Consider the following 27,794-nt stretch of genomic DNA (forward strand, 5'->3'; position numbering starts at 1 on the left):
GTGGACTAGATTTCACTTTCAGAATCTATTCATTATTTTGCCATTATCTAATGGCTATTGCCATGTGACTTACCACAGAAAATACAGATAGACATAATTCAGTAGAACTGTAAAAAACTACAAAAGCATTAACTTTTGATTTATAGTCATTTAAAAATGCCATCTAAATTAAAAAAAAAAGCTCAGCTCAAAATTACTGACGAGATGAATGATGGAGCTGAGGTGACAGGCAGCAGGATCATAAGGGTCCCTAGGAGAAGTGGGTGGGATGAATAAACCCAGAAGGTAAAGGGAGACGCTGAGAGAATTAGAAGAAAATGGGAACAGTAAGCAGCAAATGGGACAAACAAGAATAAAAGGATGGTATGTGTGATACTCTGATGTCTCCTCTTCACACAGCCTGACATTCCTATAGATTTTATTCCTACTGTATATTGGGGAGGAAAGGTCAGACCTGGACCTCATTGGGCAGTAGATTTATCTTTCAAGTTCATTCTGCTTCCTGCCACACCATCAGGGTAGACTTTGTCTCCTCTTGGCCTGTGGTGACATCTTTCAAGCAGCAGAGCTTTGTGGTGCGCAGCAGCTCTCCTGTCTTGACCTCAAATGAAAAGCCGTAAGATTTGGCCCAAGTTCTGTTGTTCTGAGTCTTATGCAAGTCCCAGGGACTTGTGCTCCTTCATAGGCCTGCTCAACAGCTCCCTCACGCTCAGCCAGTACGAAATTATATAGACACAGATTCTGAGGGACTATCAGGGATTCATTGTTTGAACTTCATAGATGGATTCAAACCACAGCACGGGATGATAGCTTTCTATACAGCCTGCCTATAGCTTAACAGACAACGTGTTTCTTAGGCAAGTTACCTTCTGACTTTGACTGACATAAGATGGTGCTGAACTGTAAGGTGATGCAGGCAAGGACAACCTGCTGTTTTAGGAAGGCTTTTTTAGATGGGCTTTTCTAGGTTTACTAATCAATTCTAAAGATACCAGACTGTTCATAAAGTCTCCCTGGGTTATCAGTAGAACTCTGTTTTAAGGTACAGCAAGGTTTAGCTATATGTTGAAAGTATCACCCATGTCAGCACACACTAAATTCACAGGCCAATAAGTAAGAAACACTGATTTTAAAACTCCTTAAGGAAACCAGAAAGTATACAATGTAACGTTACTAGCGCAAAAAGACTATTTGCCCCTTTTGAGATGAACCCACTAGTTACAAGAGCCTCTTTCAGCCCCAAACAGTATCCTAAAACAGTACCTGAGACACCACAACAAGCTTCCCTGTCTCTGCATCAACAGCTTGCACCACTCCTGTTACTGTTCCATTCCCAATTGCCACTCCTCTGACAAGTCCGGTGCTGTTCACTGAGGCAACCTTCTCATCGCTGATGGAAAAAATGATGTTGGATTGAGGCTGAGGGCCTCCTTCTGAAGTTATCTATAATTGCAACAGACAGAAAAACTGAAAGTAACCCCTCAGATATTTCTTCTGGTTAATGTTACAGGGTACACCTCTTCCCTGCTCAGCACCACAATGTCTTCAGTAAGAAAAGGCTGAACCTTCCCAGGACATCTCAGGGCTTATTTCTCCTGCACACTGGTCCTTGCACAATGTTGGACAGGGAAATACCTGAGCTATACACAAAACTAGATTATGTGCTTTGCAGAATGTAATAGGCTGATGTTACATCCAGCCCAGAAAGTTTCAGAAAAATTTACCTCACTTTCTCTTCACCACACATGGGATAGCTCTGCTCTGTCTTTCAGTTTGTAGAACTAGCCCACTATGCTTGATTTCATGGAGGCAACAGATTTATTAATGCTGTGCTGGTATTTAACACTGGAAAAGCTGACACTCCCATGACACAAATACAAAATCTTTCATCTGACAACACAGTCAAGTGGAAGGCAGCTCAAGAATGAAACTGTTCTTGTTAGGAGGAGTATTCACTGTGAATGCAGCTAAATTACCAAGCTGAATATCTACTACTGAAAAATAAGTGACATACATATTTTCTTTCTCTCTTTTGTAATTTCTGTTTTAAAATAAATGTAAGAAGATGCCTTACCTGAATCATGGCCCCAATAATTAGGGTGACTTTCCTTGGCAGTAGTCTGAATGGGGGAAAGACCTAACAATAGAGATATGAATACTTACACTCACACTATTTCAACAGATATATTAGGTCACAAAAACAATACATACAAGTGTAAACCTGGGTCTTCACTTGCTTAATTACAGTAAATTGAGCATGCAGAAACTTAACTCATTGCTTGCAGTTAAAAACCATAATATAATCTGAAACAGACTAGCATTTGGGTATCTTCTGGACAGAATAACCTGTTTACTTTTTCTGACAAATCAATTACTATACTATAAATTAAGTATAATATAGAGTTTCTATGCTGTCATAACAGATTTTTTTTTTTAATCAATATATTTTATCTGAAATTATTTACTTCAATCTGTTGTGGAGCAGAGTTGATTCTTTGTCCTCTTTTGTCAGCAACAGTTGCCATAAGACTAGTCTGACCAATGGCCATCCCGTGCACCAGAAAAGCAGCAGTATGGTCATCAAGAGCTTCACTGAGTGGCCTGTAGCAATGAAACGCATTAAAATAGGGAAGTTCATTGCATAAATTACATGAATAAAAAATGCAAAGAACTTATTTAGTGCATAGTCATCCTTATGAAAAAACTACTAAGTGGTTGTGTCTTAAGCAAGATTAAGGTAACCATCAAATTTCTACATGTAACATCATGAAATGGCTTTTAGTAGCCTGTGGTTTATCTTAAAATTAAATACCTGAAATGAAAACGAAACAAGAGTGTTAGCTGGTATGGACCAAAACTCTGCCAGGGAACGCACTAACAATTTGACCAGTATGGAAAATAGTGGCACAAGCCTTGATTACATACCTCGACGTTATTTAACAGAGTGGGATAGATACAGCCAAGCAGTACTGCACAGTGTATGCAAATACACACAACTTCCCCATACAAAGAAGAATGACTTTTACAGATTACCTCAGCACTAGAAATTAACAGTCCAAAAAACATTTTTTCTGCAATTTTAATCATTATGTCTAGAGCTCGCAAAATAAGGAGCTTTGAGGCAATAGGATGATTTAGCCTACCTGTTTCTAAAAGGTTAAGTAACAGAATGAGTTTGTTAACATCAGATATGTCTTCACAGAATTCTTCACCTGACATTACTTGCCACGTCACTACTTCCAAGATGCATAAGGCTCCATGAAATATTGTAGCATATGAATACAGACTCATTCATCACCAACAAGATTTAGACTGTTAGCTTAGGCAGTCTTCCTGACAAATGACCGTTTTTTACCATTTAACAGGTAATTAAAAATTTACAAAAATAAAATAAATAAAAACTTACTGCGTACTACCATGCCTCCTAGCCAACACCTTCACTCATTTGTCACTTATTCTGCCTATAAACATATTTGCAGATTGATAAAAAAAAAAATCCATTAACTTACACAAGTGAAACAATCTGAGATGCTGCCCTTAGTTTTAGATCCATGACAGCAAAGTATTTTGCCAGAAAAGGTGTCTTAGAGTCATCCAGAACTCTGACATAAGCTTTCACTGTTTTTCCAATCTCCACCTGAAATACAATCACATCCAGTCAGTTTTCATTTAAACTACTCTTCTTTATTAGCATAAATGTTTTTATTTTATTTTGTATTACACTTTTAGTAGGGTATTAGAGATAAAGCTCCAAGGTTAGATTAGCACTGATTTTCAAGAATAATCCCTGCCAGCTATGGTTAGTGTCAAATTAAATAAATGAATTCAGGTCTTTCAGATGGCAAAAGCATAATTAAAACATCCAAAAATATCAACACTATTTTGTTTAAGATGCACCCAAGCCGGCAACTAAAACGAGTTGGACTTTTTGTTCCTTTTTAAAGCATGACACAAGGAAAATGACCTTGGGGCAAAACCTACTCCTGAAAGAATTGCTGTCATGCACTTCAAACAACAGAAAATATAAATTAGTGTGTTGATATAAATTATGAATTACCATTGCTATGTAAATTCAAAAGCTGAGATTGCTGCCACACAGAACATTAAGAGACACTTGATACTCTGAAAGACTTATAACCTAAAAGGATAAATTTAGGAGGGAGAAACAGAAACACAGAGAGATCAGACTATTTCTCTAAGGTCATACAGTGCAGCAGAGAGCCCTAACCACGACACTCTATCGTCTTGTACATGTCTCATCTTTATGTTCATGGTCAGTACAAGGAATCGGGACAATCTGGATCTGCTAATGATGCTGCTTTCAAAGCCACTAACCTTGTCAACAACTCGGACATACAGTTCCTGTATATCAGATACATAAATTTCAGCTTTAGCTGGTGCAGGGAAAGCCAAACACAGGTCATGAATCATTACAGTCACCAATCCTGGAAGCAGAGGATGCACCTGCAATGCCAAAAGAAAATTCTGTTATAGCACTTCCTATTTTCATTTGTCTGTCATACATAGGATATAATTTCTATCACTTTCAGAGCAGACAGTTTGATGCAGAAGTCTTCAAGCCTTAGACACAGATAATTCTTACACCAAAGAAGTAAAGCTGTAAAATGTGTGTAAAAAGTATCATACTACTGAGCTAGTGCAAATGGCCTCTGGGCAGCAATTGAATTAACGTATCTTAATCTAGAAGTAGTCTGGCATCCTGTTATTCTCCTTCTGCTATCAAAAGGACAAAAAACCCACAACAAATCACTCCGAGCAATGAAACTTTTCTTAGTGGAGTGAAAAACAAAACTATAAAGAAAAAAAAAATCAAGGACAGAGACTATGCTTACTGGTATTGCTTCTTACAAGATTCATACTTTACAGTTATTGTTTTTAATCTCAATGAATAGTCAAAATCTGGTGGTAGATTTTCTCAGGTAAGAGGACAACTGACAAATCAGGTATTTCTTTGATAAAACTATTATTATTTTATTAATTTTTTTATACAAAGAAGGTACACGTTACACTTCTCAGAATACAGCAAGAATCAAACAATGGAGAAAGAGACCTCTGCTCACCAATACAAGCCCTCAGAACTAGGCGTCAATCCCAAAGTCGTCTCCACACACTTTCTCAAGGCTGTGCATTCCCACCTTGCTCACCTCGTCTTTGCAGTTCTCTTGCAATTTGTCTGACCTTGTCACATACCCCAGGGACAATCCCAACTACCCTCTTCATCTTCACAGGTACCTTCACTTTGGCCAGAGACAGCACAGATGTTTGGCGTCCTATTCTACACACTCATCTGCTTTACAAAGATCAACTCGGAAACAAGGGGTGATGGACAGCCAGGCCTCCCAGTTCAAAGGAATTTAATATAATTCATAGCATTACTCGGCAGCACTACAGGAGTTAGCACTAAGAGCAGTGGGAAGAGCTGACATTTTGTTCTGAAGGGCACCACTCTTAGTTTTGACTCAAAATAGAAAGGAATATAAAGTTTTAATAAATGTTGGCTTTCAGAACAGCAGCAGTTCCCAAAGTGGGTGGCTAATACAGGTGTGGGGGGCACATATTAACACACAGCCAGGGAAAGCAGAGAAGGGGATGTGCCCAGGAGAAGGCAGCCAGCACAATCACAGGGAGGAAGATGGAGAGGAGCTCAGTTTGGGCTGGGAGACCAGAGAAAAGAAACTACCAGAGTGGATGGCCAAGAGGGAAAGCAGGGCTACTACAATTTATGAAAACTCTTCCTGTCCCAGCTACCTCTTCTGTTCTCATCTCTTACTATGCGTTCAGTGGCTCCCTAGTATACAGCGTATTTCACCGTTTATCACTATTCATTCTTACCTCATGCTACCATCCATGTCCAGAAAAGCTGCTGTATCAAAAAGAGTAAGAGGTACAGAATTTAATCTTGGCAGACCCAGTAAAAAGTCTGGGAATCACTGCTCCAGATAACTTGAATCTACTTTCTCAGAATAGTTTACGATGAAACCATCCTTTATCAACTTGGCTCCACTGATACCTGCCATAGCATCCGCCTGGCACATCAGACTGGAACTTGGTGATTTTCTACATGGACTATTCTGCTAGCTTCCACAGAAAGAAAAGTCCACAGGTAATACTGGGATTTAATACAAACATAACACACAGGACAAAAACTTTTAAAGCGTGGGTTCTTTTTTTGGCTGTTTTGTTTGTTTGTTTCCCAAATGGTTTTAAATGTGTTAAAAAGTGTAGTTTTTGCTCCTTTAATCTGACAGGTAGTTAAAATAAATCTCTTCTTGTACTTCACAAGGCCTGTCTTGCTGGCACTGTTCCACTGAAGTTCACTGTTCTATTCTGAAATCACCTTGTGTACTTGTCAAAGCACTGCTAAACCCATGAGGAAGACTTAACCGAAAAACTATTAAGAGTTGAAACAGTATATAATGCACGAAAATAAGCTAAAGTCTTCTATTTTTCCCCCACCTCTATGCCTAGCTGACTTGGTTAGAAAAATACTCCCACCTTACATTTTCAACAGTTAGAGACAATCAAAATGTTTCACCAAGATTTTCTGTATGCTCAACAATGTAAAAAAAATCCACCTTTATCATAATTTCACAACTTTATCAACATTACTCACTACAAAATAAATCTGTAAATCATAAATTTTTAAAGACTACTCTTTAAAACAACTTGTGTCACTTCTAATTCTTGTATGATGAAAGCTACAATGCAAATGCATAGTTTATTGTTGTTCACTGTAGAATGCATCTCATATCCTGGGCCTGCATGAATTCCAGCATAACTGTAGTTTAGTTGTATCTTCCAGTGGAAAAGTGCATTAAAAACTTAATATGGAGATCAGAAATCAACTCTTTAATAGATACTTATTCACAGCATCAGGCTGAAATGCTGTGACAGCAAAACAGTACTCTCTTGTATAACCCTTCTTAAAAATTCTGTCACATTATTTTTCATTTTGTGATTATGAAATCAGGAACATTTTACTGCAAAATTGTAATGGGTAAAGAACAGTTTGGTACTGGCTTTTATCTTGTACAGACTATACATATACATCAGATCTGTAGTGAAACACTTTCCTACACTTGAAACTGTATCTGAAAACACTAATGCAAATATTCCCTGCCTGAAGCTTGAGTGGCACAGGCAAACACATCCAAGATTCAGTTATTGCCTCTCTAATCACATGTACTGGAAAATGACCAATACTGATAAAACTGCAGAATGCCAGAAAGACACAAAATAACAAAATACTTCACTCACCAAAGCAACACCTTGACTTTCCTCATGAGCCACTCTTACAACATTTGCAACGCTAGTATTAATGAAAAAATATCCAGAACCTTCTCTGATGAAAAGTTCTACCTGCAAAAACAGAAAAGCATCCAAACTTAGATTATATCTTTCTAATACTTTGCTAAAAATGGTATCCTTACATGTATCATGTAATTTTTCATGTTTTCCTCCCTGCAGTTAGAAAGTGGCAGAATAGTTCCTTACCTGTATGTCAGGGTGATTGTAAATGGAGACATCAGTAGGGTTCACTTTTACATCTTCCACTAGTATCAGTTCAATGGTGGCAGACACTGGTAGAAGAGGTTCATACTGAAAGAAACAAGCCTAGCTGTTATAGCAAACACTAAGAGTCAGAAGACAGTGCAGGTCTCTTGTACATGCAGGGAAGGGTGCTTAAAGCAGATGAACAAGGAGCCAGAGCTGGAGAAGTTTAGGTTAATAGAATGTCCACAAGGTCTGGTAAATTACTCAGCTGCTAGCTTTCTTCTCCAGGTAAGATCATATACAGGAGGTGCTGTTGTATTCTGCATCTCTAACCAAGTCACAGGCTTACGCATTAAAGATTTAGCAGGATCAGCTAACCAAGTCTGACATTCACATGTAGGATAGTAACTCAGAGACATGTTATAAATTCATACAAAATGATGAAGCATAGAGACAGAAAGTTTTCTTCTACTTCAAGCTCTCTTTTTTTTTTTTTTTTAGGATTCTTCCTAGCAGGCCACCAAAAGAAATTCTTCCTTAAATTTAAGTACATAAACACTGGGCCAAATGCAAATTTAATCATTCACTCATAATAACATTAGCTTAGAAAGGGAAAATGGTTTTTAGAGGAAGTTAGTATTATGTACCCATTTCACCTAATTGGTAGAATTATTTCCCTGATGTAGAAAGGATGTTATCTTTCCCTAATGACATAATAGGATGCTCCACTTAAACATGGAACAATAATCAAGACATCTTAATATATCATCTATTAGATTTCAATTTGTGTTTTTGTCTGTAAGAAAGAAGTATGGACAGGTTTGAAAGCAGAATATAGCAGTCCATTTCTAATGTATTAGAAAGAAGGAAACAAATTACCTAATTTAAAGAAACAATATATGAGCCTACGTAACTGTAGCAGAAGTGCTCTTCAACTACCAGAAAGATTCCTCCCAAACTTAAACACAGAGACCAGAACTTAAAAGAACTCTGGTGTCATTTTACATGTATGTATTATATACGGAAATACAATAAACTTCTCTGAACTCAAGGCAAAGTTTAGAGAATTTACTTTTCTAAGTAAGAAAGAATACTGGTTTAATAAAGCAGAGCACAGTGACTTACAAAATGATTGCAGAGCACCAAGCATTCTTACTACAACACAATTTTCTTAAGAGAAAAAAGATACAGAACCAAATATCTTAGCTGACAAAGTAACTGTGTTTCTAATCTAGTAATTTTGACTAAATTATAGTCAAATTCCTAAGTGGAAATGCATCTACACCATACTTCCCGAGAAGAGCAGACTGGAAACCTCACTGAAAAGACAAGAGCCAACTGGCAATACAGATCACCTTCCAAAGAAATCTACCATCCAGATGCCAAACTTTGGACATAGTAACAGAAAATTTGGCCGCAGGATATTTCACATTAGTAGTGCCCATCTGTTACCTGCTTTGAATTAAAAATACTGTAACCTCTAGCTCCATACTTTACTCTCTCTCAACTCGATTTTCATTCAGAACCACATAAAGTCAAAACCCACTTAGAACTTGCTTAACAAAATTAAAACAGAACTTCAATTTAGCAAAGAAGGATATTTTAAGAGTTAGTTACTATGCATGTCGGGTTGCTCCATAGGCTGAAACCTGCTTTTATATTCAGTTAAAAAAAGAAGTGACATAATCAGAAAAAACTGCCATCTGTTTACATCTGCCTTCTATGTTCATCATCACCGTTTTGCTGTTGTTCTTCCCTGTGTTGAGTATCTACAAACTGAAGTATTTCAGGGAGTGGCTAATGACTTGTAAAACTAAAGCCTAGGTTTATGGCTGGTACTGTACAAATGAGTAGTCTCTTCTGTCTGTAAGATCAATGTGAGACTAAAGAATAAAAGAAGTAAAGAGTATTACCCAGAGTCCAGATTTTACATATGGTCCATATAAGGATATCAGCTAGCTTTTGCTTTGCTCATGCAGAACTTTTCTACCCAGTTTTACAGTGGAAAGTATACATTTGCTTTCCCCAGTGACAGCTGCACTAAGCACATGGCTGCTTTAGTGAAGGACAAGCAGCAGAGATTCACCAATCCATTAAAAAACCTAAATTGAAACAAAACCAACTGAAACAATTCTTTGTAATTCCCTTGTCCAGATGGTTAAAAAAAGAACAAAAAAAAAAGGAACTGGATATATTTAATATGGATAGCAGTATATAGTGCAGAGGAAAGCAGGAAAAGCCACAAACGTTATAAAAACTTTGTGGTATCAATCTGTCTTCAAAATCAGCTATGGAGCTGCCTTATTTTTACATTACTATGCATTGAGGAAATACACAGAAACAATATTCATTAAACATAATAGGAAAATGGCAACAAAAAACCCCAGAGTTCTAAGTACCGGTATTTTTACTTCAGCTGCCTTGAGATGGGATTGCTGGTATCCTCTTGCAGTTGCAGAGATGGCAGTTGTCCCAGACTCATTATGAACTAGAACAGTTTGTAAGCCTAGAATCAAACAAAAAAAGTCAAGTAAATCTGATTGTGGGGAAGGAAAAGATCAAATGAACAATGCTAATCTCTTCTACTATAATTCTAAACAGACAAGAATTTTCCCTCTCAGGACAGGTCCTAGGCAATGGGTTTGGTAGGTTTGTTTTCAGGTTTTTATGTTGTTGGTTTTTTTAAATAGCACACACTTAAAACACATGTTGAAGATAAACTGAAATATGACTGCAGATTTCAGTAATTTCTTTAATCAAGCTCAGACATTACCGAACAGATTTAATTCTGACCTACTTCAAATAATGAAATGCTAATTTGTACCGTGCATTTTCTTTTGACCGCTTCCATCTTCTTTCAGAGTCAGCTCCATTGGCATATGAGGCTCAATATTCGCTAAGAACATTTTTGAGGAATCCCAGATAACACTAAGAGAACTGAAGTTATCAAATTTACTGCCCTGTTGGTCATATGCAGCCAAATCCAATACTGGATTGCGGTAATTTGAAACAGGAACCTGAAAACGAATGAATATCTTGAATTGAACAGATGCAAGAGGATTTTTTTAATCATTAAAAGAAAAAAAAAGATGTATGCCGAGTTCCATGAGATTTATTATAACACTCATTACATGAGCAATGAGCCACCAGCACAAAGTCATTAAACTGTACTTCAACTGTAAGGGTTTTTGGAGAGTGGGAGGGTGGGGTTCTATTAGCCAGTGAATTACCTTAAAGCAAAACAAAACAAAACAATCGAACCACACAGCGCAACTACATCGTCTTTGGAATTCAAACAAATAATGAAAAACATTGCTATTTCTCAGAAGCCATAAATAGCTCAAAATTCTAGCATTCATCTTGCAAAATTCATCAGCAATAGTTGTGTACTGATATAGTGTAGCTGACACATAATGGAGCTAGAAAAACAGGTGAACTCTGAAATGATTGGTAATACACAAAAATCTCCTTCTCATCTTGATATTACATAAAAGATACTGAAAATGATTCATCAACTCCATTCACATCGCAGTTTTATGAAAGCAGGGTGACTTTTATATTTGCCTGGTAATATTAACGTGACAAAACATACAGACTACTCAGCAGACAACATATGACTGCACTCATTAGGATACAGAAGAAAGCGTTCTTTATGCTTAATAATCTACACATATACATCATCCATTTATTGTGACTCAGATTTGCAAAGCTAAACATATTTGATGACACTGAACATTACTCACTGTATACGCTTACACAGGTATCTTCACATGAGCAGTGTTTGTGCCTTTACTAATACACACAAACATACAATCATGTAATAATACATGGACAGTAAAATATGTCTTATATACTCAATAGAATAGTTAGATTAGAATGAAGGCGTAGGGGAAAAAGTACTTTCCCTAGACACAGCTGCTGGAAATATTCGCCCTCCCTCCTATTTTTTTTTAAAAAAATGAAGTTTATCTCAAGACAAGTCAGAAAGGCTTCCTTGCAGTGACAGCTTTGTGAGAAGCTGCAACCCAAATGCTTTTACATATCCTCCTATTTTCCGGCAGGTCCCTTTGTAAACCTGTTCGAATGACCACTGTAGGAAAATCCCATTCAGACTGCTCTCTGCACAAGGAACCAATGATACCAGTGTGGCCCACAACACCAGAGCTACAGCTACTCTTGAAGCAAGTCAGATGCTTTATTTCATATCTATTCATATGTTCATAAATATTTCACATTTATTTCATATCCAAACACTGATTTTCAAGTTATAAAAACACATTCTTTTCCTGTCACTTCTCAGGCTTACCACTTGCTTGTTTTGTTGCAGCAAAGGGCAGGAGAGGTCAAGTTGAGGACTTCCATAAACAGGAGTCAAAGTGAATCGTGATGGGACAGCACAGATGAACTTCACAACAGCAGGCTCAACCGCTGGAAAAGGGTTGGTGATTGTGGGGTTGTTTCCAACTGTTAAAGCAATAACCTGTACAATTATGAAAACAGGCAAGTGAGGAAAGAGAAAAGTGAGGAACTGAGAGTTCAGGCATATTCTATTTCACAGCTCTCAGTTACACGCTGATGTCAGAATGAGCAAGCAAAAATATGACCCTTGGGGATTTACAGCACCATTAAGACAGAGGAAGATGCAAAAGGAAGCGAGTATTTCAAGAGAGTTCTATACCATTATCTAAGTACTATTCCTGGAACTTTTCCTAGGTATTCATGCTTATTACTGTCAAACTTGAATCAAATCAAACAACAAATCTTTTGTAACTTCAAAAGCTAACACGCAGGTGTTTTTCTTGCAGAGTGAGAACAGAACAGCCCAAAGAAAATGTAGTCACTTCAGTGTGTTTGAAAACATCTTATGTTTTATTTTACATTCTGTTTTTAGCCCTCAACAAAACAAAGTGGATATAAACACAGGGAAGGCTACTCCCAGCAGGCTGAGGTAGCTCTGGTTTCCTGCCTTATCCACTCACGCATTGGTGCTAGCCAAAGCCATGCAGATATGATCTGTTCTGCACAACACTGAGGGACAGACAACCAATGCATGTACAGTCATAAACAACAACAAAAAAATGTTTTTCCTTTCTGAATTTGCACTGACACAAATAGCTACACTTTGTACAGTGTCCACTGAGGACATTCAGCAGTCACACCAAAATGCTTAGGCCGTGCAGAATTACAGGAGGAAAAACATTAAATCAGAGCTAAATGCTTTATAGACTGGCTAGGGTGAGTAAATCACAAGATAAATCACTTCTGCATGTTGGAGAAAACAAGACCAGGTTGGAAATGACTACAGCCACTACCACGCAGACTGTACAAATATCAAAGAAGTAAATTCATACGCTGTCATTTGTTTGACTAAACAGAATCATACTGGAAGGTAGCCTGGTTAAGAGGAGCCGGTCAGACAGAAGAGTCAGTTTACTGCAGCAACCTTCTGCTGTGATCCTATTTATGCAAACTGAAGCTGCACTTATTAGGATTGGTTTAACATATTCTACAACACAGGGTTTCCGTGACTTAGCTTTATGCTGCAATAAAGCTATCATAAACCACTTTATAACATCGTGTTATGAAATGCTCACTCTAAAACCTGTACCAGCATCACAGTGCATAAACAATATACTTACCCAAGTTCTTTACTGGCTTATTAGAAAAAACACTTGTTATATAAAAGGTAGATGGTATCATAAATCTGTCTGAAGCCTGGTCTCAGTTGCCATAGCTCAGTGTTTGACAGAGGAATACAAATACCTTTTGGCACTTACTTGCTCTCCCAGGCTTTTGCAAGACACTCTAACCCAATGCTGGATGTTGTTTCGAGACGTAGGAGGGCCAAATAAAGACAGACTAATACTTTCTGCATCCTCAGCAGTGACGTTCCTGAAGAACTTTGAAGGTTCTTGTACCCATGGTCTAGGTCCTCCTTCAAATAACATATCTTTAGAGGAACCCAAAGTCACTAAAGCAACAGATGGAGGATCAATAGTCTGTAATGAAGTGATTAATTACAAATGAATGAGTCCATTTACACATAGTTTGGTTGTACTTTGCAAAATAAACTTCCTTCTTAATGAAAGAGCTATCTTTGTTACTTTGATAAGGCTATGATTTTTCCTACAGGGTGATTTGTAAGCATGGTTATTTAAAAACAGAGTTGTATCAGAGTAATTAGCATCTCCTACTGATAGGTAGGTGATAGGTAGAATCACACATACTGATTCTGACCAGTTGGATTATATTAAATGGAACACATAGATCCAAAGAAAAGTTTTAACTACATTCTAATCACATCTCTCATGAAGAATTACCCCAAGAGAAAGACCCTTAATAAACTCTTCTGAGCACAGAGAGTATTCTGCTACATTTTTCAAACAGACAGTACTTGAAATGAATTAAATAATGTCAACTTTTACTTTCACCGGACAGCACTCTCTCCCTCACAGTTCTGTGCATGTAATTCTCCTACACAAGTTCTACTTCAAACGTCTGCAACAAATTCTACATTGGTGTGCATCACTGGGAGAGACTGTGCTGTTTATCATCACAGAAATTAACCTGACATTTTAATAGACAATAACCATTTGTAGCTTGTGTTCCACATCATCATATTACTTAGGTGTCTAGTAAGAAAGAAATAGCAGCTAACATAAAGGATGGTTCAATTATTTCCATAGGTGCATTTTGGTAGGAAGAGAGAAGGCAAGGGTTCCATAAATGTTCCTCTTTCCTCCCATTTACTCCCTGGTTGTATTTATAATATAAAGATAAAAACACACTGGAAAACTATGAGATTTAGTCTCAAGTGCCTGCCTGCCCTTTGACTCCCGTTTACATTTCTCCCACATTTTATGTTATAATTATTTTTTTTGACTAGATATCTGACAGAAAAATGCTGTCTTCAATTTCTAAGCATTGTAAATACTTCATTCTACAGAAAGGAGGGAAAGGAAAGTGGAAATCACTGTTCTACACTACAAAGAAAAGTTCTTCACTGAGATATCCAAGCACAGATTCTTTTTTTTCTTGAAGTGCACTTAATCTACCGTCCTTGTCACCATGTATTGGCTTTGTCAAATAACCCAGAATAATTTAAATTTATATACAAAAAGCAGTGTTACAACATCAAGGGGCTTTGCTAATAAATGTGAATTCCATATATATGAAAAACTCCTAATTAAAGGAATTATTCCTCTTTCACATTGCTCCTAATAGGAAGTTTACACACTTTGCTTAGGATGTCTCACTTCCTTCAAATAAGTATACTCAAATATTTAAGATATTTCACAGAAAAGCATATTTAAAAAGTAAAATCATTATTACAGTCACAAATTTGTAGGATTTGCACAAACTTTTTTCCAGATTTGGGGGAAAAAAAACTGTGGTCAAATGTATTAGACTTCAGCTTTGCAGATTCAGTGCTAGGTCTCTGAAGAAAAGGGTAACCTAAGTATACTGCTTCATATTTCCATATATTGTCCCTGTACTCAGGTTTGTTCTTCCCATTTTCTTTAGTTTGCTGTGCAACAGGGAAAGATGTGTCTCCCATTCGTAGGGAAAAAGCACGCTTTTTTCACTGCCAGCTTTGCCTGCTTGTAAAAATCAGTTTATATGCTATGAGAGCAGAAATCATAAGCCAGGTCTACTTCTATTTGCCACTATGGACACAGAATTGTGACTGCCCCCTTATTACCTTAAGTTAATCAGTTAAAATGGACAGTCAAGAATCAAACAATTTCAGTCTCACATAATTTTCCACCCATCTATTCTGCTGAAAAGTAATTTCCTAATTCAGCTGTGCAAAACAAGATAGACATCCTCACTTGGATAAGGGTTGACTCCTATTACTGTCCTGCATATTTCTTCAGCTGACAGCAGCTGTGACTTTTGCCAGAAGTCTGAAAAATGGTCAAGGATATTAAATCCACTTTCCATTTCAGAAGTTGCAATAATCTGTTAGTTTGCTATCACACAACTCAGTCATCTGTAGTTGGCTTGCGATGTCCATGTAGGCAAACTCTATTACGTATGTGCTTCAAAGACAGAGGGTTAAAACACAATTCCCCAAACAGGTCATAAATTTCTTCCCGTGAATCAACCACCTATCTCTTTTTTTTTTTTTTTAAAAACATACTCATTACATAATATCAACTTGCTATTTGTCAGTTCAAGGCATTTAAAGTGATGGATTGCTTTAGGAACAGCAGAAACAGACTTACTTTTAATGGTAGATAAGCAGCAATGGTGATGCTAGCACTGAGGTGAACATGACCATGGGTGTAACTAACAACAAGTGTTGTGTATCCTTGACTTTCAGCTTTCACTCTGACGCCGCTACAAAAATCAGCAGTTGGCTTAAGCCTTCCTGTTAAATAAATTAAAAATATATAAATACATTGGAGAGAAATGCCCAGCCATTTTAATGCAAGCTCAACACAGCTTTTCTTGACAAAAGCATTTCCACCAGAAGTAAGCCGAGATGTGTTCTCCAACCAAACAGATAAAAACGTTCACTGCTGTCTTTCATCTCAAACCCAACACTTACCAAAGCATCCATGTCTCACAAACATTTTTATTTTCACATTGCCCTAAACAGGACAGGAGTCTTTACTCGGTTACAAAGTAATATAACTTCTATCTCTTACTATTTTCATTTTGCTATTCTAAAATGAAACTGGCTTGTAATTAAGCACAAATAAGTCATACTGCTTCCACAAGCCTCCCTGCACAGAACAACCTGAACTGTATGCAATACATCATTACTCTAGCTGAAGGCAAGGTATTTTCATGAAATTTCTCTGCTTGCTTAAGAGAACATTTTGGGGTTTGGGAGGGGTCTTTTTTTTTTTTTTTTTTTTTTGAAACAAATAGCACAATAGAATTCTACATAGTGATATCAAAAATAGCTGCCTTTTGGGCAAACAGATGGTACAATGCAGACTGGTATTACTGGCTCAATAGCACAGGAAAGAGCTTCTATACATGAGACACCTGGAAAAAATTAATGGTGCATCCAAGTAACATACAGAATTCAGTAGACACAGGAACAAGCACATTGCACTAGACTAGTAACATTAATGGCAATCTTTAAAAATAACATGCATACTCCATACTGTTAATAAACCTGACAAAAGACATTGCTTAAAGCAATGAGCTTAACAGTGACAGAGCTTTGGTAAAATTTAAGCAGCTGATTCTCTTAGTTTCTTGTGAGAAACGATGAACAGTGTCTTTACAGACCTGAAAGTACTGCCGGACAATTTGGGCAAAGCAGTTGTTAATCTCGGTGTTCTTGTAAGTCTGCCAGTGTTACCTCAAAACACAATATATGTGGGCCCTTCTTATGAGAAAACCCATTAGATTTGTTACAGAAGCACGTTAAAAATACTAAATCAGTAGAAAGACATACAGGACATTACACGTTATCCAATAAAATAACTGCCAAAATGCTTTCAGAATCCCCCAAAACATAAAAAGTATCAGAGGGAAGTACTGCATAAAAAAATAAATGCATCCTCACAACAAAACTACTCTGATCCCCACCTCTAAAGTTAAGCACCTCTGTGGGAATACTGTACACAGCAACTGAAAGAGTGATTTAAAGATGTGTGACTTAGCAACATCTTAATTTAACTTTCGAAAGAGGGAAGGGGTCAAATCACCTGGAAGTGACCTGAACACACCACGGTTTTCTACTTCCACAACTAGATCAAAGTGTGAGCAGTCGCTCAGTGGGACTGTCTCGCCTGTTTCAACATTTGTTAGGCCATTAATCCTCAGTGGCAGCTCCAATATCTGGCCAACACGTGCTTCAACTTGACATGGTGTGAACTCCATCCCGCTAGGTTCAGTTACGTACACCTGAAGGAGGAAAGAAACACAGGCCAGAGATGTATGAACATAACCCCACAAAAAGCTAACAGGAAGAAAGCAAGACAAAATAGACTTCAATATGCTCTCCTTATTTTAACTAGCCCTCTCATTAATTAGCCAGCTGCTGACTTCCCTCTAATGGGTGGAAACCATTCTTCTCAGATTCAACACTGGTTTTGTGTTTGCCTGACACAGAAAGGTATCAGAAAGGGCCAGGATAATTTGCTAGTATTTTAGTGCTCTTTTCCCATAAGAGTCCAAGTTCACATTAGCTTGGTGATCCTTTTACCATTACTTCTGTAATTCTCTCTTCTGCTTTGCTGATTTGAAAGTGTGGACTAAGCTGCACGATCCCTCCAGGAGATACTGGCACCAACCGGGACAGGTTTAGTATCCACCCTTGACTTTCACAGTGTAAATATTGGAGCTAGACCTTGCTAAAGAGCAGGGCTCCCCAGCCTCCACCACTCACAGTAGCAGGTATATAGAAGTTAAGGGAACTACTGACCCAAATATTTCCTCAATGGACTTTTTTTTTTTTCTTCTTCTTTCTTGCATTTCTGTCAGCAAAGCATTTTTAAAGGTGTCCAAGGCTCAACATTTCCCCACAGTAATACGCCAGAAATCTAAAGTGAACAAGTATCTACTACCTAATCTAACAACCTTCTGCTGCAACAAGTAATCTTTATGTGAGAGATACTTTTGAAATCAAAAGGATTACTTTCAGAAATAAGACCAGCAGAAATAGATCTTCCATGCTATTATAGCTGGTATATTGATGGACAAGCCTTAACTGTATTATTTTTAATTCTGATTTGCTACTTTTTCCATTAATGTTAAACAATCCACCACAGACTGGCTACACATTTTGTAACAATGTGTATGATCAAAGCTTTTCATTTTCAATATCCTAATTTCCTAACCACCTGCAAATGGCTTCAGGATAGAATGCTGAACCACAGAGTTACAACTGTAATCCTTGTGGAATGTAGTTAACTATTCCTAAAACTTGCTCACTGAGGTCATTAAATAGAACTCTTCAGAGTTATTCTATGAAGAATTCAATTCCTAGCACAAGAACGAAGACATTCAAAAATAACCTATTCAGATTGTGCAATGTACTGCTCTGAAATCGCACATGGGGAGAAGTATTTATTCTGTCTTCATGCTTTGACTTATGTTTGAAAATAAGAAGTTTTAACAGAAAAACCTTCATTCCTGTATCTCCTGCTGGTAACTGTCGCACTGTTAAAAAGCAGCATCCTTGGTTGGCCAGAGAATAATTTCAGAGAAAGCCTGTAAACTAAATTCTGCACAAATTTTAATTTGTGTCATTATTTTAAGCATGAAGTTTACAGTACCTCTCAAAACCATTTTGCAGAATTGATATAAATAATCTGAGCACACAAAAACCAAGCTAATTTGCTCCTAAAAAAAAAGAGGAAAGGTATGTGCATACGTAAATCTCTCTTCATTATGGGACAGACTTGGCAGTCTTAACCAAACAAATTTTTTAACACTTTTGTCAAAAGTGACTTTGGTGTAACAGAAGTGCATTACAACAGTTACAGCAGTGCTGCATGTGGAAATACTTAGAAATTATGAGGTATTTTGTATAGCTAATGTATGTATATTTGACGCAGTCGTCTTTCTCCATCAGTTGTGAAATTACAGGCATGTATACTGGAAGGAAGGTGCACTGCCCGCAGTCCTGCAAGACATGCTTCCTAAATCAACTTCAATGCTCCCTCAGAAACAAAGGCCATCACCTTTATAAAGCTTTAGCCAAATGGAGGTTGTTTGCCAGCCTCAATAGCAGCTGTCTGGCATAAACAAACCTATTTCATTTATGACCATGCAGTTCGATAAACACAGCCTCTGGATCCCAGATTGCTCACATGTGCTCAGTACACTTATCTCTTAGTTTTTCAGAGGTCAGAAGCAAGCTTCCTCTACTGTCACATTTCCATTCCAATGCTTAGCTCTTTGCAAAAGGCACAGAGTTAAAGCATAGATTAAAACGCCTGAATTTGTGAAGGTAGCAGAGCAGTACTACTTCACAGTAGGGAATGTACACCACAGTAGTACTTACTTTTAGTTTCTATTCTATCATGTTGTAGGCCTGGCAGTTCTTAACAGCTTGACAGAGAGAGTAAGCACTGACACAGTTTCATTAAGGAAAATTATCCGTATCCAAAGGACAGAAGGAGATATTTCCAAATCAGTAACATTCTAGAGAAAAATACCTAAGATTGTAGATTTACAGTGTGAACGACAGCAGCTTCTTCAACTATCTTTGCACACTTTCCTGTGAGGACATCACATATCCTGTTCCTGTATTTTCTTCACTCCATACCACACCAATCACCCTCACCAAATCCTAAGAACAGGGTACAATGTGCACAGAGACCCAACCTCTTGGGATGGACAATTTTCATTCCCATTTTCTCCTTATTTTCCTAAAAGATAATTTTTTCTTGGCGAGCTCTTATATCTAGATTGATTATGTGGCACTATATTAATTTCAGCCACTTTTACAGGCAGGAATTTCCTTCTGCATCTTAATGGTATCTGTCATTCTTTTATATCTAGGGAAAACACTCATCTCTTACCCTGCAGAATGCATTTTTAGTTTGGCTTGTCTGCTTAGATGGCCAGGCCAGTAGTAAATTACTATTTCCTTCTTACACTCAAAATTTTCAACAAGGAAAAAGACTTGCCAAGGAAATTGGGAAGGGGCAAATATGGAATTAAAGTTAATACAGTGGAGAGCTTGAATCCTCAGAAGCACAAACAGAAAAAAGCCATACTCAGGAGTGATGAGGGAAAATCCGAGTTTTACCTTCATTTCTCCATAATGCAACTGATTCTGGACATCAATTGCCTGAATAACACTGACGCCAATATCACTTCCAGTTGTCATTACTCCTTTGACTGTCACTGTAGCAACTGCCTGGTTAGAATAGGACCAGCTGAAATTTCCACTTCCACCATGAACCTAGAATACAGAGAGAAAATCTGTCAACTATTCTAAAAAAAGTATATGGTTCTCACATTTCTTACCTGTGAAGCCTTTGAATATTTTGCATGAAAACCAGGGACACACTGAGCAACAACAATGATATTATCGAGGAAATACAAAGAAAATAACACCTCAGGGCTTTCAATAAGCAAGGTAAAGTAAGAGATGAGATGACTACCCTTCATTCATTTTAATTTCAGCTTTCTTCATGCACGTATCCTACATGCTCACCAGTGCTGCTAACCCAAATATCTCTCCCAGCGCAGATGTCCAACACTCACAACTCCCAGGGACTGATAGTGCCTAGAATCAGCAGAGCGTTTCACAGGTCAGCATATCAGAAGCCTGGCACGTGGGATTATTGTACCTCTGAAAACTCCCACTGTTTCTCTGTTGCTGACAGCTGAACTGCTGATTTTGGGTCTCATTGCTGCTAACCTGGCACTCTGTACCTACTAGCTTCTTTCAATGGGAATTGTTAAGGGATCTAAAGAGAAGAGAAAAGAAGGTGGGAGGCAGGGAGGGAATGAGGCAAGAGGGGAAAAAAAAGAAAAAAAGTTCCTCTCTTCTTGGCATGGCTACTTTATTTTCAGGCTGAAAATCAGCATGTCTACCTGCAGCCATTCAACAAACATGCTGCTCCAGCAACTGATCAGTCACAGAATGAGCAATAGGCACACATGGAAACTGCCCATTCTCACCACAAGCACTGTGAGGGTCTGCGAAACCTAGAGGCTACGTGCCTACAATGGCTTTTCAGAGATGTAGTCAGTAACTGCCAAACTTACAAGCTCAGCTTTATCATGCAGATTCCCATAAAAAAAACCCAAACCAACAGAAAAGAAAACCCCACTCTCTTCTTAGAGCTCCCAGCGCTTGAAGGGTTGTTTCGCTATTAGAAGAGCTTAAGTGAGTAGAATTATTCTACAGAAGGGTAAGAACTAGTTACTTGATATTATGGTCCACATCAGTACAAATTACTATATCCACTGTATGACCACTTGGCAGCCAGGTCAGGGTAATATCTGCTGCAGGTTCATCATTTATAAAGAGAAGGGCCAAAAACCATCTTGCCAATGCAAGCGGAGTATTTTCCTCCTAGATATATAATAATGGTTACTGAAAAAACATAATCATTACAATGCTGTAAAATGAATAGGTTTTAAACATCATTATTGTGAGCTATAGGAAGTGTCTGTTGAGACAAATACTGTGCAGAAGGGTATACTGAGAATAAAGCATTTTTAAAGTAAGTTCTTTTAAAAAAAAAGAAAGAGCACTGGACAAAGGCAAATGGATAAATAGGTAACAGTGTGTGACAGAAGGAGATGCATGGGATGTGGTGAGAAATGCTTATAGAAAGTAAAAGTTCAGAATGTTCTGTAAAGATATTTTCAATTCAAATTGGAAATGAGCAGAAAAAAGAAAATAGAAATACCTAATTCTTAACAATTCTATGGAGTCACATCTCGTTGCCATACAAACCAGATGCATTATTACATTTTTCTCTCTAGCAGTCAGTTTGCACTGAGGAGAGAAAGGGTAAATCAGCTTCTATTTCAGTCTAATCATTATCCACAGCCTGTTAGCTGAACTCCACTCCACAAACTCTTACCAGTGATAGTGATGCCCTCACTAGAAAAAAAAAAAAAAAATCACCTCCATGTACTTCACAAAGATGGCACTTCTCTTCACTTCCTTCCCCCCCCTTTTTTTTTTACATGCAACAGAAGCCATCTTATTAGCACAAATATGAACAAAGCAACCAACAAAAAAAAAAAGACAGACAGCTGACAAAGTAAAACCTAAAAGTCATTCTGATACCATCTGGAAGGAGTAACTTTAGCTATAAACAGAATTTGGCTAGATCCAAAAATCCTTTTCAACATACTTTCAGAAAAAAGTCTATTCACCAATTTAAAATAGCCTGACTCAGAAAACTTGAGTAGGAGGCAAACACTAATCTACAGGCAGGAACAACAGTCAAGCTGTGTGCTACTGTAAACAACCACTAGCATTGTTGAATGGGCAGATTGGGAAAATGTTCTGTTTCAATAAATGCAAGCTAATTTAAATGCTGGGAGAAAAAAAGTGGGTTTCTTTCATTAAAAAAAAAAAAAAAAAAAAACCACAGTAAAGTAAGAATACTGATGCAAAATATTGGAGTAACATAAAAGAATGTCCTCTAGTGAGATATTTGATGATACATGCAAGATAAGCTGTGACAAGGAAATAACTGTAAAAGAGGTGGGAAACGGAAAACCATATTTACTTTCCCTTACTGGGAAAACTCTTGCAGAAGTTATGATGAAGTATTGAAAATGCACATTTGTACTAAGAATTTTTACCACACTCTGCTGGTGTGGTTGGGTATAGCATAAACTAAACCAAACTAATCCCACAGAAATCAAAAATACAGATGACAGCGCTGAACTCCATGGTGTTAACTTCAGATTTACACTAGAGAATGCAATTTTATCCCTATGAGATTGATTTGTTTACTTCAGACACCACGTATCCCGCTGCCTCTTTTTGTATACTATTTACCTGAAGGCAGACCCAAAACTCAGCACTACATCATCCTAAAAGGGAGAGGTGGGAATGGTGGATGAAACACTTGATGGCAGGACCTGGGTATCGTTGAACTGGGGTGTAAGTCTGGGCTGGGGAAGCACAATGTTCCTTTCTTCAGCTAGGCTATACTCTGGATACTGGAAGACAAGCCATTTGCTTCATGGAATGTACAGAAGGATTGGCAGCATGGGAGCAAAGACACATAAGAAATAGAAGACAAAAGTCCCTTTAGAAGGGCATCCTGTAAGTGAAACTGTGGCATTTGCCTCCGTATTTGCCTACTTTTTATTAGAAACATGAGATGTGTGGAGAGCGAAGGATACTGATGTCAAAGTTTGATAGGACACTGCTCACTGATCTTGTCACGATCTTTTGCAGCCACTTCACACTCCAATTCATACTCCCATATTTCCACCCCTTTACAGTAAATTGCAGCCTCAAATTATTACTATTAAGCTTTGTACCTATGATGTTTTCTGTAATTTCAAACCACTCTGTGCATACGTGTGTGGTGCATACATAAGGGAGAGAGGAAGTGAATGAAAAACAAGAGGTAAAAGTCAGTGGGGTTTTTATGTTTGTTGGGTTTTTCATGTGTTTTCTTAACTACACTTTAATTTCTGCAACTAACATCCAACAAAATTCCTCCAAATAAAGTTTTGGATATCACTGTGCCTGAAGTATCCAAAGTCAGCTCTCTGTAAAGTGGCTACAGGCATTATTGCTCAAGCAGGCGCAGTACTTCCTGCATTTAGATACTTGTTTGGCATACCTGTATGGTGTACTGGTAGACTCCTGCTTTTGGCTGCCAAGGAAACGTCAAAATGCTGGGTGAAAGAACTATGGGAATATATATTTCAACATCTTGCTGGTTGCGCACTGGAACTGGTAATGTATGGACACCTCCATCCTACAAAAAGTAGCAGCACAGTATTATAATGACACCATAGTACTTCCTAGCAATCATGTTCAGTCCTTATATATGGTCAAGTTGTTGAAAACATCTCAGAGAGAAAGGAAAGCAACTATTTAGGGTCACTTATAAACAGCGTTACTTGCAAACAAATAGTCAGCTCATGGCAGCAACATGTGCTATTGTATTAAATGAGTAATATTACTATGGAGATACAGGTGCTCATATTAATTTAAAAGACAAACAGCAATAAGAAATAGACTCTCTCACTACTCCTAGTTTCTGAGACCTCATCTGGAGAATTAATCTGGTAACTCCACACCCACATTTACTCTTTCCTCATTCTACTCTGCAGCAGGTGATGACAAAACTCAGCCTAAAAGACCCATCCCAAAATACCAGCCTTTACATCTTTGCTGTGATTGTAATGCCATAACCCTCCAGCACAACATACTGTTTCTAACTGAAGCTCTGAAGGAAAACTTTAAAAAGGTCTCAGTAGATCTCATTTCATTCCAGAACACCTCTCTGACATAGAGAATAAGCATGGCTCATGATATACAAGGATCTACTAAATCCTACTCAAGGAATCACAAAAACAATTTCACAGCAAATGGGGTTGAAGTGTTGAATTTTTCCAAGGTTCAAGCAAAAGCAAATCACTTTCACACCACGTGCCCTAGTTAGCCATACATTCAGCAGCCTGCCCATCTAGCAGAAAGTTAATGGATATTAATTTGAAGAAATTTGCAGGCTGATACATTTGGCAGATTTTCATTCCAGCATTTAGCACCACTTACCAAATGACAGAAAACTTTCCAAATGTTACTGAATGCAGCACAAGGCCCGGGTATGACACTGATGATCCTACCACAATAAATTGTAAAATTCACTCAGAGAATGTGAGAGGACTTTTGCACCAGCACAAGGAAACGATCTGTGCCCACATAAGTATCTACCATGAAAAAACCCAAATCAGTGCTGTGCACCACTAGTTGAAGAGGTGTTTGCCACATGCTCAGTTGCAAAATCCCACAGTCTTTATTCAAGCAAATCCTCTGTTGACTTAATTGACAGTTTTCCTAATTTAAGGACGTTAGAATTGGGTTCTTAATCTGTTTAATTAAAGACATCTTAGACCCACGTAATTCTTAGGTTTCCTTTTACTACGTCACCATTAAGTCACTACTGCACAAGTAAATCATTTTCAGGCCTAACAGTAAAGCAGAAGAGTTACTATAAAAACATACCTGATCTACTACTGACGTCAGTGCAGCATCAATAATAGTCTGACCCTTCTTTATTGCTTTCACATAATGATAGGATCCATTCAGAGAGGACTGCAGCACCTCAAAATATTCTTTGGACATCTTTGTATTAATTCTGATATTCTAAAATCAGAACATTAAATAGATATTGCCACACTAATAGCATACAGACAGCCATAAATTTATTAGCAACAGATCAATGACAAAACAATTGTTTAAGGACAGTTCAAATAAACTTATCTGAAACCCTATGAAAGTTTCAATCTTTCAAAAAATTGTATCTTTTAGACACAGCATTAACTCCACAGAAAATATTTACTTTTTAAAATTATCAGCAACATGTAATTTAACATGAAAAGTACCAATATTTATATCACTAAATAATTCATATTTTACAATAATTTCTTGATTTTGTCATTCTTAAACACAGAAGGGGAAGAACATGCAAATATACTGACTCAATAGCACGTTTCTTCTGAGGTCTATCTGAAACTCAGATATGTATCTCAGGAAGCAAATAAGTGCAAATAAAAAACCACTCCCAGAAACATGATATTCTGAAGAGCAGTAATTTAATAACATTTTTCTGCTTGCAAGTGAACTATTTAAATCACGTGGTTTTTTTTGTTTTTTTTTTTTTTTTTGTTTGTTTTTTTAAGAGCAATATATATTTGGTACCTAGTATCTAGAATTCATCTTACTTAACTACCAAACAGTGAAGTGTTTTAATGCTAGCTAATCATCTAAGCTTTTCCCATAATCAGCTGAAAGGAAACGGGTAGTTCCCCAAGAGTGTTACAAAGCCTACCTTACACCTCAGTCTTTAATAGGAAAGACTGTCTATAGACATCACAATATTATATTTGGGGGGATTGATGAGCTGAAGGACCATATTAGTACTGCTCTCCAGCAGTTACATTGGTTTGTCATTCCCAGTGCAAAGCTTATGTTACATGTTTGTCCAACTTCTTGCAGTTTTTTTTCTGGAAAGCTTAGACTGCAATGGGCACTTTTACAACGAAACGCCCAGAGTGATTTATTTTAAAAAACAACCAACCACAACAAAACAGAAGGAAAAAAAGGAAAAGGTGAGAAACAACATGCTTTGAAATGTCTTAACACAATGTAGATAAGCTACTCAACTAATTTCAAAGAAAGCCAGAATTTAGGAGACAGACGGAAGTATAGCAACATTTCAACTTACATCAGATAAATACACCTTATTGCTTGATTTATCATACACTTCAATTGTAATTTCATAAAGTCTGCCTGTTTCTAGGACCCATCTGTCACCTGGATGAACTGTAAATCCTACAAAACAGGAAATATTGAACAGCACAAACCAACAGCCTCTTTATGTAATGGATATAAGCATTTTGCTTCTGGTGCCCACATTCTGAAGATGCACAGTCATTGTTTTAAGCTGCTGCATACAAACATGAAAGAAAACGAAGACTTACTATTAAACCTATTGTTATGAATAAAATTACTTTTCCTATGAAAAGTAATACAAGAAATGGAAGCGTGTATATACACACATAAAAACACCAACGCATAAACAAGGCAAGAAATTACACGAAGCAATCAGGAAAATTGCAACCCGTACCAACCTAAATACCCAGGATTTACAACATAGATCGTGCTGTTTGGTAGTCTGGAAACACCTTGCATGCGAATACCTGAAGTCTCAGTAAAGGAACAGAAAATTTTTGCCAAAAGTCAAGTAAAGATCAGCTTGTTCCTGGGGCTCCTTGTGCCTCTTTGGATATTTAAAGCTAATTGCACACCGAAAATAAATGTTATCCCTACTACCCTGAAAGACAGTGAGCATTTCAGAGAGATTCCACTAGAGAATAGAATGCTCTAAATATAAAAACTAAGTAAAGCTGCATCACATTCCCACACTGACTGAGGGGAGCAGACATGATTTAATTGATCTTTTGCCAACCTCATTTCTTAGAACATTTCAAGGAATCCAGCAGCTCTGTTGAGACTGAATTCACAGCCATGCTGCTTTCTGTGCCTCCACCAGGTGCCCCTGATTTTCAAGACTACTGGTACAAAGGTGGGTAATTTTCTCTTTTTATGCTGCAAAGGGTGGAAAGTTTGTCTCCTGCCATGAAGACGTGGACAGAAAAGCACCACATAGGAAGGATACTCTTGTGCCCCAGTATGAGGTTAGTTTGTCCCTGCTGCAGTGCAGTTACAACCGATGTTGCCTGGTCCAACTTGGCAACCGGCCAGGACGGATCTCCCTCGGGACCAAGCACGTTGTTCTGTAGCTGCAGTTCATACTGATCAGACGGCATCATTAGTTCTGTACAAAAACCAAGACAACATATGAAACAATAAAAGCAAGTGTGTCGGTGTTTGGATGCTGGCAGTTATTGCCGATTAACTTTTATCAATGCCCAGTGCACACATTAAATCAGTATTTTTAATGTCTTGTAGAAATAGCATTTCTGTGATTATATCAACACACACACACACACACACACACACACACAAGAGGAGCTTCTCCCCTAACTCTAATTTCTCTGAAGATGGAATTTCCAACTGATATCACCCCACTGTTTAGACCTAGCATCCAATCAAATCCCAGCTTCAAAAGTGTTCAAAT

At 37.7% G+C, this 27,794-nt stretch overlaps 1 protein-coding gene across 1 annotated transcript in view; it reads right to left on the bottom strand.

Annotated features, from left to right (window-relative positions):
• NUP210 (nucleoporin 210) overlaps window positions 1-27,794 on the bottom strand; it is a 67,538-nt gene that overhangs the window by 19,202 nt on the left and 20,542 nt on the right. The window contains exons 7-25 of the mRNA XM_042807036.1: window positions 27,333-27,491; window positions 26,785-26,853; window positions 26,379-26,485; window positions 25,157-25,297; window positions 23,766-23,903; window positions 20,240-20,395; window positions 17,187-17,385; window positions 15,744-15,889; window positions 13,293-13,514; window positions 11,822-11,995; window positions 10,340-10,532; window positions 9,915-10,021; window positions 7,516-7,620; window positions 7,279-7,380; window positions 4,336-4,464; window positions 3,510-3,637; window positions 2,466-2,601; window positions 2,075-2,137; window positions 1,264-1,443 (exon numbers count right to left, since the gene is read on the bottom strand). Coding sequence (XP_042662970.1) covers window positions 1,264-1,443; window positions 2,075-2,137; window positions 2,466-2,601; window positions 3,510-3,637; window positions 4,336-4,464; window positions 7,279-7,380; window positions 7,516-7,620; window positions 9,915-10,021; window positions 10,340-10,532; window positions 11,822-11,995; window positions 13,293-13,514; window positions 15,744-15,889; window positions 17,187-17,385; window positions 20,240-20,395; window positions 23,766-23,903; window positions 25,157-25,297; window positions 26,379-26,485; window positions 26,785-26,853; window positions 27,333-27,491 — 2,654 coding nt within the window. The remainder of the gene's footprint in view (window positions 1-1,263; window positions 1,444-2,074; window positions 2,138-2,465; window positions 2,602-3,509; window positions 3,638-4,335; window positions 4,465-7,278; window positions 7,381-7,515; window positions 7,621-9,914; window positions 10,022-10,339; window positions 10,533-11,821; window positions 11,996-13,292; window positions 13,515-15,743; window positions 15,890-17,186; window positions 17,386-20,239; window positions 20,396-23,765; window positions 23,904-25,156; window positions 25,298-26,378; window positions 26,486-26,784; window positions 26,854-27,332; window positions 27,492-27,794) is intronic.

Source organism: Tyto alba, unplaced genomic scaffold (genome assembly GCF_018691265.1).
Source record: "Tyto alba isolate M040663 unplaced genomic scaffold, T.alba_DEE_v4.0 Super-Scaffold_49, whole genome shotgun sequence".
Lineage (NCBI taxonomy): Eukaryota > Metazoa > Chordata > Aves > Strigiformes > Tytonidae > Tyto > Tyto alba.